The 14,223-nt window shown below is 44.8% G+C and overlaps 1 protein-coding gene across 3 annotated transcripts in view; it reads left to right on the top strand.

The window, feature by feature from the left end:
* Positions 1-14,223, top strand: part of Trim2 (tripartite motif containing 2) — a 94,730-nt gene that overhangs the window by 57,430 nt on the left and 23,077 nt on the right. For all 3 annotated transcript variants that reach the window (XM_038348077.1, XM_038348078.1, XM_038348079.1), the window contains 3 exons: positions 6,983-7,134; positions 8,140-8,320; positions 9,116-9,839. In XM_038348077.1, coding sequence (XP_038204005.1) covers positions 6,983-7,134; positions 8,140-8,320; positions 9,116-9,839 — 1,057 coding nt within the window. The remainder of the gene's footprint in view (positions 1-6,982; positions 7,135-8,139; positions 8,321-9,115; positions 9,840-14,223) is intronic.

Below are 14,223 nucleotides of genomic sequence, written 5' to 3' on the forward strand. Positions count from 1 at the left end.
TTCTTCCAGAGGACCTGGGTTCAATTCCCACAACCACATGGCAGCTCACAGACGTCTGTAACTCCAGTTCCAGGGGGCCTGACACCATCATGCAGGCAAAACACCAATGCACATAAATAAAACAACAACAAAAGTACCCACAAAAATAAAGATTTTGCTGTCTTATGTATGGGGTAAATAACTCCATATATTTTTAAAGGCGATTTTTATAGGTATCAAAGTATTTTCTTTTATTGAAAAAGAATGCAGCTTAAGAAGTTGGAAGCCAGGTATTCAGTATAGGCTGAGGCAGGAGAATTAGTGTGAGTTCAAATCCAGCTTGGCCTATATAATGAGACCCTATCTCAAAAAACAAACACACACAAAAACTCAAGAAGCTAAGAAAAGAACAACACAATAAGTTATGAAATGTGAAAGGAAATAGTGCGTGTAGTTCTTAGCATAGTCCTAAATGGTGAATGCTAGAAAGATGCACGACTAATTTGTGGCGCATTTATATTCCCAACACCAAACCTAGAGAAGACAGGAAAATGAAAGCTATTAATAATCTAACATAATATTAATCATAAAATTCTTAATGAAAATGCCTCCGAGAGTTCCTCATAAGTCAGGAAGCTGACAAGGAAAATATGATTATCAAAAGAAATTGAGCAAAGAATTTAGCTAAAGAAATCACATTCCAGAGGTTAGGCCTCACATACAGATAAATCTCTATTCTATTTTTTAAAAGTGATAATAACCAGGGGTTGTCGAGATGATTCCTCAGGTAAGGAGCTTGCTGCACAGCCTGTGATCTGAGTTCAAACTCTGCACCCACGTAAGTGGAAGGAGAGAACAGCTCTCAGATTTGTCCTCTGACCCCAGGGCTTGAGGAGAAAAGGGAAGTCAGTTGGGCCAAAATATAACAGGTGTTTCAGCTAGCCTCTCACCTTTCAATTCAGTAATTCCACTAGCAGAATTATTTTTAAGGAAATCACTGGATAAGATGACAATTTATAATAAGAATATTGTATTCTCTATTTGACATATAGTTTCTATATTATAGTAAGAACTAGAAATACTATAAATTTACAATATTAGACACCAGTTGAGGTTCTTATCAGCCCATACAACTGATTGCTGGGTGATTATTAAGACTGACTGGTTGATTGATTGACTAATTGAGTCTAAGGATTTCCAGCCAGGGCTGAGCACAGGTTTCGCCACAGCCTTACTCACAGCCCCAAATGGGTGTTTTTGAAACAAATGATGTAAGTGTTGGTATAAGTGACTATATTCATGTTTAGAGTTCTGGCTTTTCTCTGTGAGCTCACAGTGTTTACAGTATATATATATACAGTATGGATACACAATGTATACAGTATATACAGTGTATACAGTATAGAGAGAAGAATAACATTTTGTTGCAGAGAGGATGGGAGAGTCTAAGAGACTACCATACTCCACTGTGCTGGCAGCCCAGTGTCTTCATGAGCCAAGAAATGGTGATGGGCAGAGAGGTTAAAAGGTCAGGGCTTGGAGGAAGAGCACAGGATGCAGTTATTGGGAGCTCAAGCCTGACTTCACTTTGAGGCTCTAGGAAAGACATTAAACAGTGGCATACCTCCGTACAATTTGCACTGAACTCATCTCAAGCTAGCTGGAGATGTGAGAGGGTAGATTAGAAATAGACGAGACTGAGATATTAGGAAGTTGCTGGAGTGACCACTGAGAGGCTCTGATCCAGCAGGAATGAGGTTGCGGAACTGCAGCGAAGGAGATTGGCATCAGACTGGTGTTGCCAGGCGACCACAGGTTCAGTGGCAAGGGTGTGATGATGCCCTCCTCGGAGGTGGTTAACTCTAAAATTACTAATCACCAGGGATGGTAGTATTGTCTATAACTCTAGCACTTGGGGGGTTCAAGTAGGAGGATCACAAGTTCACAAGTTTGAAGCCAAGCTGGACTATGAAACAAGGACCGTCCCCCATCTCAAAATAATGGAGTAAGTGGTGGAGCAGGTCACATGCTCATAGGGCCCTGACTTCAAATCCCAGCATGAAAAAAAAGTGAATAAAACTGAAACTGGAGGGTTTAGAATGTGGCTGGTGGTAGAGCGTTTGCAAGACCCTGGGTTCCCTCCTCAGAATCTCAGAAATAAACAAAGAGCAAAACAACTGAATTTCTACAAAATGGCACTCTCTTCCTTAGGAAGGAGGGGTCTCTGGCTACTGTCTGATGGGCAAGTTAGAAAAGAATACCTAGGTTTTGGGCACATGTCGTTAATAGCAGCACAAGGCAGGATCTTATGAGTTCGAGCTTGAAGCCAGTTCAGTCTAGAGAGTGAGACCGTGACTTACAGAAGAATAGAAAGGAATTCTTAGAGATGCTGCAGCACCAGAGACCGTAGGATGACAGACGCCCTGCTAATAAGTTCAGCGCCTCTAGAACCATTGAAGATTCTTCAGATTAAAGTCCCCCTCCCTACCTTTCCACCCAATGTGTCTTAGCCTATCACATCAAAAACTAAATCTATCTAACGGCTCTCACCCTCCTTCAGGTTAATGAAGCAGTTGAAAGTAAGCTCTGAGCATTTCCTACGTGCAGAATCACTACCATTCTAAATTTATAAATTATAAAATTTACAGACCAGCGAGAGGCCATGGGGGATTAGCGACACGTATCTTAAACCCCTCCATCATCTGTCTGGTCGTAGACTATAGGAGCTGATGGTTATGGTTCTTAGAAACAGGAATGCTCATTGCACATGCAAGCCAAACGCAGTATCCCAGATAAACCGCTGCAGTTAATTGCCATGGGTAAATCTTTAAAAACCGGCCGAGCATGTGAAGGTTAATAAAATCAGGTGATTAACAGCAAAGCGGGGTGCCACCACGCTGATTAGCACCAGTGGATGAAAGTCTGTCACGTGTTGAAATAATGCCTGCTCTGCTCATTAAACCTCCGGGACGGCACTGCCAAGTGCTAAGGGAAACAGAATGGCGGCCAGTGATCTAAGAGCCTCTTTGCTCACAGTGCCAACACTTGAGCTCATGCCTTGTGATCCTAGTTAGACGGATGACCAGGGGATGCTGTCAGTGTTCAGAGAGGCCCCATCCAACGGCTAACAAGGATGTTGACAAGAAGGGGATATTCAGGGTGAGAATGCACCTCCCCCATCAACTGTCAGGCTCCCCACAAAGACCAGCAGATTGGCCTGGAGCATCCTTTTCCCCCCTAGGAATGCATATGGTCCTGCCAGCCTCTCTGCTGATGGACACAGACGGTGACCACCTGTCAACAGCACCAAGCTCTCCCTGGCCTCTGGCTGCCCTTCTACCCCTGGGAACAGTGGCATCATCTCTGTAGAGATGGATGACCTCAGCTGGGGGGCGCGTAGTCACCCCACAATTAGTGCTGAACTCAACAAGTCTCAGCTGTGAAAGCCTAGAACGAGCTTTTAAGAACCACTAGCTTTCTTCACTTCAAAATGCGTCTTTCTCCAGGGACACCCTTGGAGAAATTGAACCACAGACAGTGAGCACTTGCTGCTACCCACTCAAAGGTGCAGTCTTTTTAAAGGTAGAAATCATATAACATCAAATTCAATATTTCAAACACTTAAAAGTATGTAGTTAGTGGGTTTTATATTCATAAAATTGTGCAAATATCATCACTATCTGGTTCCAGAATGTTTTCATCACCCCCCCAAAGCAACTCCACACCCTATAAACAGTCTTCTGCAAGCACCTGGAGAACCACTCATACACAGGATGCCAAATAAACGAAGTAAGAAGGAGATTAGTAGCCATAGGCTGATAGGCTCTGGTCTTGGTGATATTTTAGATTTTTTTTTTGTGTCTATATATTACTTCAGGCTTTTTTTCTGGTCTCATAATCCCCCCCCCCCCCATCGTCTTACTCCTCAGATTTCAGAATACGCTGAACTCAGACCAGAAAATGGCAGTGATATGGCATAGTGTTTGAGATTTCTAAACACAGCATGGACTCTGACTGCTAAATAAATGTTGCCATTGTCTAACCCATTCTACATTTGAAGGTGGCACACTCCTTCCTCACAAGCAGCGTGTGGCAAGTCAGGGTCAGCCTCGGCTGAGTGAGAAATGTGTCAGTGGGCTGGAGGAGCACTGTTAGTGTGTCACAGTCCCCGACCCAGACACTGGCAGCAGTCCCCACGCCCTGAGAACCCAAGGGAAGGAGCCATTGCATCCATTCCTGGCTCTTCTGCACACCGTGGTGGGCGGTCGTTTCCTGACTGGTGGGATCTCATGAGGGTCTGCCCTGAAGGGGAGACATTCATTATGTGTGATCCAGAGATAAGGTTGTCTGATGTTGTGAGCCACCTTCTGCTGAAGCCTTGACATGAAGGGAACATTGGCCCTCACCGGATCATGTACCATGGATCCCTAGGGAAGACATTTTCAGAAGAACGTTTCAGGATTTATTGGAAAAGTTCTTTATGCCTTCCTTCCACCAGTCATTTGAAAGACAAGAATCCCCTTAGACTAATAAAGTTTTAATAAAATATTTGTGATATAGGGCTCATATATCATTACCAAATATTTGCATTTCCAAAAGTAATTTCTAGAAACCTTACAGTAGGAAATTTAACATGGCATTGCATTAGTTTTAGGTCCTTCTGTTTCCTGAATAGATAAAGCAAGAAATATGTTAAAGTGACATAAACCAGTCCAAAGAGCAACTCCAGCTAGAGAAAGCGAGAGCCATTGAGAGGACACCTTAGGCTGGGCACACACCTTTAATCCTAGCACTCCAGGAGGCAGAAGCAGGTAGATCTCAGTGAGTTTGAGGCCAACTGGTCTACAAAGCAAGTTCTGGGACAGCCAGGACTGTTACACAGAGAAACCCTGTCTTGAAAAAATGAAAACCAAAACAAACAAACAAAAAGAGGGCAGCTTAGTCCACACCATCCTTATCCAGCAGTTTCTGTGTGGCAGGCACTCAGGAACTGGGTTGAACTGAATCACACATCTTTTAAAATAAGAAGCAAATGTTCCGTCTTCCCTTGGGAGGTTTGAATTTCCATTTGACTTTGTTATTAAAGTACAGTTTAATTCAGCATGATGATATTTGAACAGCAGATGGGCAGAGAAAACTTGGGGCTACAGTGAAACTCGGGGACAGCATCTGCTTGCCATACATAAAACCTGGGGTTTGAGTCCCAGCTTCAGAAAAGAGGGAAAGAAAGGAAATTTCCAATTTATGGTCCAAGCCTAACAGGTCTCCTTATGTGATAAAAATTTAAAAAAATAAATTGATCCCTATCTCCAAAAGGGGGGGGTGTTTCCAATTTATGGCCTAGGCATAGTCCTAAAAGGTCATTTTACGTGACAAAATTAAAATGAAACACATATTCCTGTAACTTACTATGTACTTACTTCAAAGTACAATGTTGCATGAAATCTAACATTCTCATGGAAACGTTTTGAAGGACCTTTATCTAAATCTGGTTCATACAGAAAGATTGTTTCCAAAATAAAATCAGAAAATACTATGTCAAACAGTGAAGACTAAATAAGGAAGGAGTCCTTTGCATTGCCATGACACCTACCCCTGGAACCATGGGTATGGGCATCCTGTGATTCATGTGATCCAGTGTTGAGTACCTGCTACAGATGAGGCACAACCTGCGCTCTGGATAAGAGACTCCCTGTGATCAGGAGCTTGTTGGCTTCAGTCACACTGTAAAAATCCACCGTCCATCAAGTTGAGTCAGGATTTATGCCCTTTTCAGTGTGTGCGCTACTAAAAATGTCACGTAAAAGTTCTCCCTCCAAAGTGCTCTGGGAAGTCAAAAGTGGAAGATAATTATTCACATCAGAGGAAGGAGGGCAGTAACTAAGTCTCAGGCTTTTGTGTTACATTGTTACTAAGTGTCCATCCTAACCAGGATAAGTGACTTAACTTCAGGGTCAGTGTCCTTAGTTTCCGGTTAAGGATATCCAGATGATGCCATTGCCATCACTATGGCAGTTACTAATTGGGAACTAGACTGAGCTGGAGCCAGGCATCATCATGTTTTTGTGTGTATTAACCCACTTCATCTTCACAGCAGTCCAGTGGAGCAGGTTACTGTCATGGATGGCGTCATCTTCTCTTGAGAAGCTGAGCCTCAGTGAACTTAGGTCATTGGTCTATGGCCATTCAGCTCTATGGGTGATGGATCTGGGGTACAAACTGCTGAGTGTATCTCTGATTAAGCAGTGACAGTTTTAAATAAGAATCAGGAACCCTCCTGGGTCCCCAGACCTCTTCAGGGGTCCCACAAGGTGAATACTGCGTTCATAGCACAATAATAAAGATAACGTTTGTTTTTTTCACTCTCTTTTCTCTCAAGTGTGTGTGTGTGTGTGTGTGTGTGTATTTGGTGAAACTTTCCAGAATCTGTATGTGTTCTGCAGAATGAATGCAGAAACAGAAAGGAGAATCCTGCTATCTTCTATCAAACTAAAAACTGCAGAGATGTACTGAAATCAAAGCCATGCCATGTTCCTCCCAACATTTTCCATCCTACAAACAGTTTATTTTTAAATTATTATTATTCATAAGTCAACATTAGTATTTAAGTGACTTCACTTTCCATAAATAAATTTTCGTTTTGTTTTTATTGTGACAAGTATCTATGGAAAGGAAAGAATCCATATATACCAAAGTTCCTTTCTGTGTGTTTGTTTTTGAGACAGGGTCTCACTGTATAGCGGTGGCTGTCTTGGACTATGTAGACCAGGTTGGCCTGGAACTTACAGAGTTTCACCTTCCTCTGCTTCCTGAGTGATAGGTCTAAAGACTTCCACCACTTTGCCTGGCTCAAAAACTTCTTGAGGCCCGGCATGTCAATGTCACATCACTGTCCCGTCAACGCTTGGGTGCCAGCATGCCAACAGCTTCAAGTGACTGGGAATGAAGCAGACGAGAATGTGTGTATCTTCCCTGCAGAGTGAGCTCTCCGTGTTACCCACAGGTGATGGAGTTTTACTGCCAGTCCTGTGAGACCGCCATGTGTCGGGAGTGCACCGAGGGGGAGCATGCGGAGCACCCCACGGTGCCGCTGAAGGACGTGGTGGAGCAGCACAAGGCCTCACTTCAGGTCCAGCTGGATGCGGTCAACAAAAGGTGCCATGCCCCTGCAGACTCCCCACCCCACATGAGGCCTGGCCTCCACACCTGGTGTTTGAGATGCTAGGGTCATGCCAGCCTGTATATATAACTCCGTATGTTCTACACTCTTCTTGATCATGAGATCTCAGAACCTCCTGCCTGAAACCAAAACTGAGATTTTCCTTGGAGCTGTGTTTCCGTGCTTCCAGACCTGTAGTGGTGGCTGGGATGGTTCTGTACATGAGCCCCGTCCAGTGGTGCCAAGCAGTGATCGCTCGGTTTTCCTAGAGTGTTTGTTTTCAGGGTTTTTTTCCCCTTTGTCATGAACACAAATAAAAGCAGTACCTGTGTCCTGAATGAGAGAGACCTATCGAAAAGAAGGCATTAACAACCAGCTGAAAGACAGACAAAGTAGTCAATAGTCCGACTGAAAAACAAAGTAGTCAATAATAGTCTGACTGAGAGTCAGGAGTCCCAGCGAGAAAAAGGTCTTCTTTCAATGTCACTTAAAGGGACTTGAAAACGTACAGGACGTTTTCGAGATACTCTGAGTTCAGCAAGTTTATGTGACTGGGGAAAAATGATAAAGCTAGACATTTAGAATACAGCGGTTCTCAACCACAGGCAATTTTGACCCCCTGCTCCCACCCAGAACACTTGACAAACTTAAAGGCATTTTTGGGGTCCTAGCAGTGGTGGGGTGGGGTATGCTGTTTACACTGGGTAGAGGAGAGAACACTGTTAAACACCCTACATGCACAAGGCAGGCTTCTATTGCAAAGCCTATCACACCATCAATAGTTGATGAAGGTTGATGAAGTTGATGAAGGCTGAAGGTTGATAGAAAGAGCTGTGACCCCAAAAGTCTCGTTCGTTCATTCGTTCTATTGCTCTTTAAAGATGGTGAGAAGCGACTTTAAAAGGGGCATTTTGCTCTTAGAGAAACGGGAAGATGTAGGTAGACTTTGGAATACTTCTGGGTGGATGTTAATGATCCTTAATGACTCTCCTGTCTCTCAGACTCCCAGAAATAGATTCCGCTCTTCAGTTCATCTCAGAAATCATCCATCAGTTAACGAACCAAAAGGCCAGCATTGTAGATGACATCCACTCCACCTTTGATGAGCTGCAGAAGACTTTAAACGTTCGCAAGAGCGTCCTGCTGATGGAGCTCGAGGTCAACTACGGCCTCAAACACAAAGTAAGACTCTGCTGTCCCCAGGTCTCCTCTGAGGGGCATGACACCGGGGCCACTCCATTCACAGCCATGGTGGCGGGGACCCACATTAAAATGTCACCATTGTACAGTGAATTCCTGCTTTCATTTAGTAGGAACACTCCCCCTACCCCCAACTTCCGTTTTTCTTTTGGCGAATCTGGGATTCTGTGACCTTCTGTAGCAATCCATAGTCTGACCCGAGAGGTGGCACTTCGTGTTTTCAGGTCTTAGAGTTGCCTGGAATGTTTTCCCTCCCGTAATTATAATGTGGGCGAGCCTCTTAACTGCCCTCACCCACACTAACCTGTTCCTCAACTTCAAAGCGAATCCTGACTGTAGTCTTTGGCTCTGCGGGGAGGAGAGCTTCTGCTATTCACGTGCGGAGACTTCTCCAATGGTTGGTTTTTGTTCCTTGAGGTAGTAGCCAGGCAGCTCTGAACGGTAGGGAAAGCCACGGAGTAAAGAATATTTCACATCAAGCAATTTGTGTCTCACACTGGGGGTAGCGACCTTTCTGCCTCGCCCCATGTAAACAGATGACCCAAGAAACGCACGTGTGGGTGATGAGGCGGGGAGAGGCGGAAGGGAAACCCCCAGAAGGCACTGGTAACGCGATTTAACATTTTGCCTGAGTTCACTGGGTTAAATGGAATGCAGCTGGTTAGGAGCCACCTGAGTGGGCGGGTGTAGAAGCCGGTTCTTGTGGGCGGAGGGCTCTGCCCCAGCTCCTGGCAAGTATCCCAGAGGAAGTGCTCACTGCTTCCGTGTGCCTGGCAGGTGCTGCAGTCGCAGCTGGACACACTTCTCCAAGGCCAGGAAAGCATCAAGAGCTGCAGCAACTTCACGGCGCAGGCTCTCAACCATGGCACGGAAACCGAGGTGCTACTGGTGAAGAAGCAGATGAGCGAGAAGCTAAATGAACTGGCGGACCAAGACTTCCCTCTGCACCCGCGCGAGAATGACCAGCTGGATTTCATCGTGGAAACCGAGGGACTGAAGAAGTCCATCCACAACCTGGGGACCATCCTCACCACGAACGCTGTCGCCTCAGAGACGGTGGCCACGGGCGAGGGGCTTCGGCAGACCATCATCGGGCAGCCCATGTCCGTTACCATAACCACCAAGGACAAGGACGGAGAGCTGTGCAAGACAGGCAACGCATACCTCACCGCCGAGCTCAGCACCCCCGACGGCAGCGTGGCTGACGGCGAGATCCTGGACAACAAGAACGGCACCTACGAGTTCCTGTACACTGTGCAGAAGGAGGGGGACTTCACCCTGTCCCTCAGGCTCTACGACCAGCACATCCGTGGCAGCCCGTTTAAACTCAAGGTTATCCGCTCAGCCGACGTGTCCCCCACCACCGAGGGCGTGAAGCGACGCGTCAAGTCGCCCGGGAGCGGTCACGTCAAGCAGAAGGCCGTGAAGAGACCCGCCAGCATGTACAGCACCGGCAAGAGAAAAGAGAACCCCATTGAGGACGACCTGATCTTCCGAGTGGGTAAGGAGTGTGTGTATGCTGTACCTGGACTGGGTGGTTGGGGAGCCAGGACAAGCGTTCCTGCCAACAGGAGTTCTACATTTCGGAGCAGGTGGGGAGCTTCTAATTTTGTTAGGCTAGCATAATTATGCAGACTCATTGCAAATGTGTCTTCTTCCACCTCTCCCATTCTGCTCCTCTTCTTCTTTCTCCTCCTATCCCCTCCGCCTTCTTCTTTTTAAGAGATAAGTACTGCCAGTAAGAAACCGAAAATAAGCCAAAAGAGAAATAGAGAATCCCCCACATTCGTAACCTGACATTTTAAAGGATTTTTCAGAATCCTTCTCCCTTTGCTGGGAGTGTCTTTGGAGAACTCCTGCCTTACCCAAAGAGGGGAGAAGCCTTGCCTCAGGCAAATACTTGTATTTCTGTGAAATCTGTGGGCTTGGGCAGTGGCAGTCCCACAAAAGGAATTCTAATACCTGTGTCTCGACTCCTGCAAGGAGTGGGAGACCTGCGGGGGCTGGCTGTGGGGCCACCCCCTAAGACCACAGGGTGGAGAAGGAAGTGGGATTGCAGGTGAAGTCAGAAGCTGTAGCATGACCTCAGATGGGAATGCGGAGTTGCCCCTCCCCCCCCCCGATTTATTGCCCTTCACTATTTGTTTTAACTGCTTACTTTCTCCAGAGAAAGCAACCTAAACATAACATTCCCTCCCCCCTCCAAAAAAAGGCTCAGTTCCTTCTTAAGGAAAGTAAAAGCTTGTGTCTTGTTTCAAAAAGTACCTGCAGCCTGCCTCATTCCCCTGTGGTGTCCTTACCTGCAGTGCACCTCATTCCCCTGTGGAGTCTCTACCTGCAGCCTGCCTCATTCCCCTGTGGTGTCTTTTCCTGCAGCCTGCCTCATTCCCCTGCAGTGTCTTTTCCTGCAGCCTACCTCATTCCCCTGTGGAGTCTCTACCTGCAGCCTGCCTCATTCCCCTGCCGTGTCTAGATCCAGTGCCTAAGAGTGCCACACAGTTTGACACTCCTAGACAGGAAACAGATTTTTCTACCGCAGAACATCCCAGGATGGCAATCTGCTGATATTCACTTTGCCCTGTGGGAGCAAAGGGTTTGAAAGCACCAGCCAACTTTTCTCATCTGTTTTCCATGGACCATCTTGGGAAACTAAGGCTCCCTGGAGCATCTGTGGGCCGAATTGCTCAGTTAGCACTCTGAACCCTGGACAGAAGTCTGCTGTGGAACAACACGTAACCTGTCTGTTCAGAGCATTCCTTTCTTGGCCACCTGTGGGTACAGGGAACAAGCTGGGACAGACACGGGGCTGGATACCGCCAATCCAGTTTCTCCACTTACGCCTTGGGTATATCTTTCTGCTTTCCCCAACTTCAGCTTCCAAGTTTATAAAATGCAAAATGGTCCTCCAGATTCTTCTATATTGTCACAATGATGGGGGGAGAAAGGGGCAGAGACTCTTTGACCTACCAGTTTTATAACCTACTGGTAGTTTTGGATTATATTAGCTCCATTTTTAAATGTATGAGGAACTCGTACTGTTTACATAGTGGCTGTAAGTGCACATTCTTCTCAGCACTGGTAAGGCTTCCCTTTATCCAGATCCTCAACAACATTTAGCTTGTATGTCCCAGAAGAGCGCACCAGATCTCATCATAGATGATTGTGATCCACCATGTGGATGCTGGGAATTGGAAGAGTAGCCAGTACTCTTCACCTCGGAGCCATCTCTCCAGCCCCCCCCCCCATATTGTCTTTTTAAAAGTTACTATTATTATTATTTATTATTATTATTATTGTTATTATTTTCGTGTGTGTGTGATGTGGGAGGGGGCACAAGTGCCTCAGCATGCAGGTGGAGGTCGGAGAACAGCTCGTGGTTAATTCTCTCCTTCCTCTATATGAGTTCCGACCACCCAACTCAGACCTCTAGGTCTATCTAATAAATCTTTACCTGCTGCGCCATCTCAGTGACCCCAGTTTGTCTTCTCACCATTGTGTTGTTTGGAGCCAGATGTACTGGTGTACCCCTATAATTCCAGCATTTCAGAGTCTGAGGCAGAAAGATTGAGAGTTCAAGACCAACCTGGATTACATGAGCAATCATTCTCTTGAATTCTTTTTATATGAGCCTAACAAAATTGGTAACAAAGACAAAAGCATTCAACTAAAAAGTTTCTGTTTAAAAAACAAAATAATCAACAGAGTGAAGAGATAAAATAAAAAAGATTATGAAATATTCTGTTTTGTTCCTGGTGCGTTAGGCTCACACCTAAAAGCACCTTTGCTCAAACCAGGGTTGTGAGCTTCCCCCTGTGCGTCTTCCAGGGGGTTTGCAGTTTCAGGTCCTAGGCTTGGAGTCTTTAACCCAGCTTCAGTTGCTCTTTGTGTTTGGTATGAGGTCAGCATCTAATAATCTCCATGTTGATCTCTGGATTTCCCAGCACCATTTGTTGAAGGGACTCTTCTGTCCCCTTTGTCCGTTCTTTGTCACAAACCAATTAACCAGTGTGTGACTTTATTTCTGAGCACTCTGTTCTTTGTCTGTTCTGTTGAGGTTTTGTTTGTTTCTGTGACAGGGCCTCCCTGTGACTAGGCAGCCCAGGCTTGACTTAAACTCTAGATTCTCCTGCCCTACTGGATTGCAGATATGTGCCAGGATGCCCTCTGGACCTTGTATTCCAGAAATATATGTGTGGTTTTTTTTTTAATCCTAATATTATTCTGTTTTTGTCCAAATAGCTTTGAAGTAGATGTGGCAATCAGATAATGTAATGCCTCTGGCTTTGCTCTTTTTCCTCAAAATTGCTTTAGCTTTTTGGAGTTTCTATGGTTACATATGAATTTTAGCATTGCTTTTTTGACTTCAGTGGAAATGTTATTGGAATTGTGGTAAAGATCACATTGAACTTGCAGATTGCTTTGGAGAGTAGGGACATTTTACCAGTATGTATTCTAGTCTATGAATACAGAATGTCTTTCTACTTATGGCTTCTGAAGTTCTTTCATAAATGATTCTTGGTGTTTGGTGCTCAGACCTTTCACGTTATTCGTTTAAAAAAAAGTTCCCTAGAATTTTTGTTGTTGTTGTTTTAATTCTTTAACTTCATGTCATAATCCAGACTCTAGTAAGAGTCAGCACTCAGGATCCAGTAATGAAGTTTATAAAACAAACAAACAAACAAACAAAAAACCATTTAGGGCCCCTGGCGCCTGGCAGGCATGATGCTAAGTAATGGCTAAGTAATGGGTATATCACAGAGATGAAAGAAACGTAATCCTTGGGGGCTGGAGAGATGGCTCAGAGGTTAAGAGCACTGCCTGCTCTTCCAAAGGTCCTGAGTTCAATTCCCAGCAACCACATGGTGGCTCACAACCATCTGTAATGGGGTCTGGTGCCCTCTTCTGGCCTGCAGGTATGCACACAGACAGAATATTGTATACATAATACTGATAGCTCTGCAGTATTTTATATATATATAATATTTTATAATATATAATATATATATATATAAAATACTAATATAATATACATATAATGTCATATATATGTGTGTATGTCATATGTATGGCATTACATATATATAATATTATGCTGCTAGTGCTACCTTATTCAATAGCTCCATGATATTAACTTGAAATCACCAAGGATCATTTATACTTTAGAAATGGGTGAATGCCACAGATCAGAGCTCTGTCCCCCAGCTTCCCAGTCCCACTCCTCAAAAGTCACATTATCCGGACAAAATATAACTGTCCTTACCAAGAAGGAACACATACTTAAAGAAATGAAAGCTCAGCCTTCTAAGCACTCCTTAACTCCTGTGGCTTTCCAGAGTTGAGTGGTGCGGTACTTCCCATGCCTGACAACTTAATTGATGCCCAGATGAATATAATACAAGTGAATTATAGTGTCTCTCAAATGTTGTATGGGAGAATAGTTCTGAATGAGTTGAGGAAAGGAGCTCAGAGTTCCTGCAAATCCAGCAGTTACTCTCTGGGTTTGTTGGTTAGGAGTTATGAGTGGGTGCGGTCAGCTATCAAGAGCATCGTTGAACAAAGGGGGAGTGGAAGACGTGGGAGGGAGGGAAAGAATCACCACTGAATTGTTTCAAAATATGTAATTCATACACCATACCTCAGTGAGTTGCTAGGAAGTTGAATGAAGCACTCCGTTGCCCTCAGGAGCGTGCCATTTTAAAAGCAGTCTACGTCAGAGCGTTCTTCAGGCTCTGGGATTGGTCCACCAGCATATAGAATAGAAAAGGTATATAGACTAGAATAGTGTTAGGTAGCATATGCTTAAACAGTTCTCAGGAATACACGACAGTGTTTCACGTCCTTCTCTAGCCTCACCTTGTAAGCCACCTCTCTCTTCCTTAAAGTCT

The sequence above is a fragment of the Arvicola amphibius genome, chromosome 11 (genome assembly GCF_903992535.2).
Source record: "Arvicola amphibius chromosome 11, mArvAmp1.2, whole genome shotgun sequence".
In the NCBI taxonomy this organism is placed as follows: Eukaryota; Metazoa; Chordata; class Mammalia; order Rodentia; family Cricetidae; genus Arvicola; species Arvicola amphibius.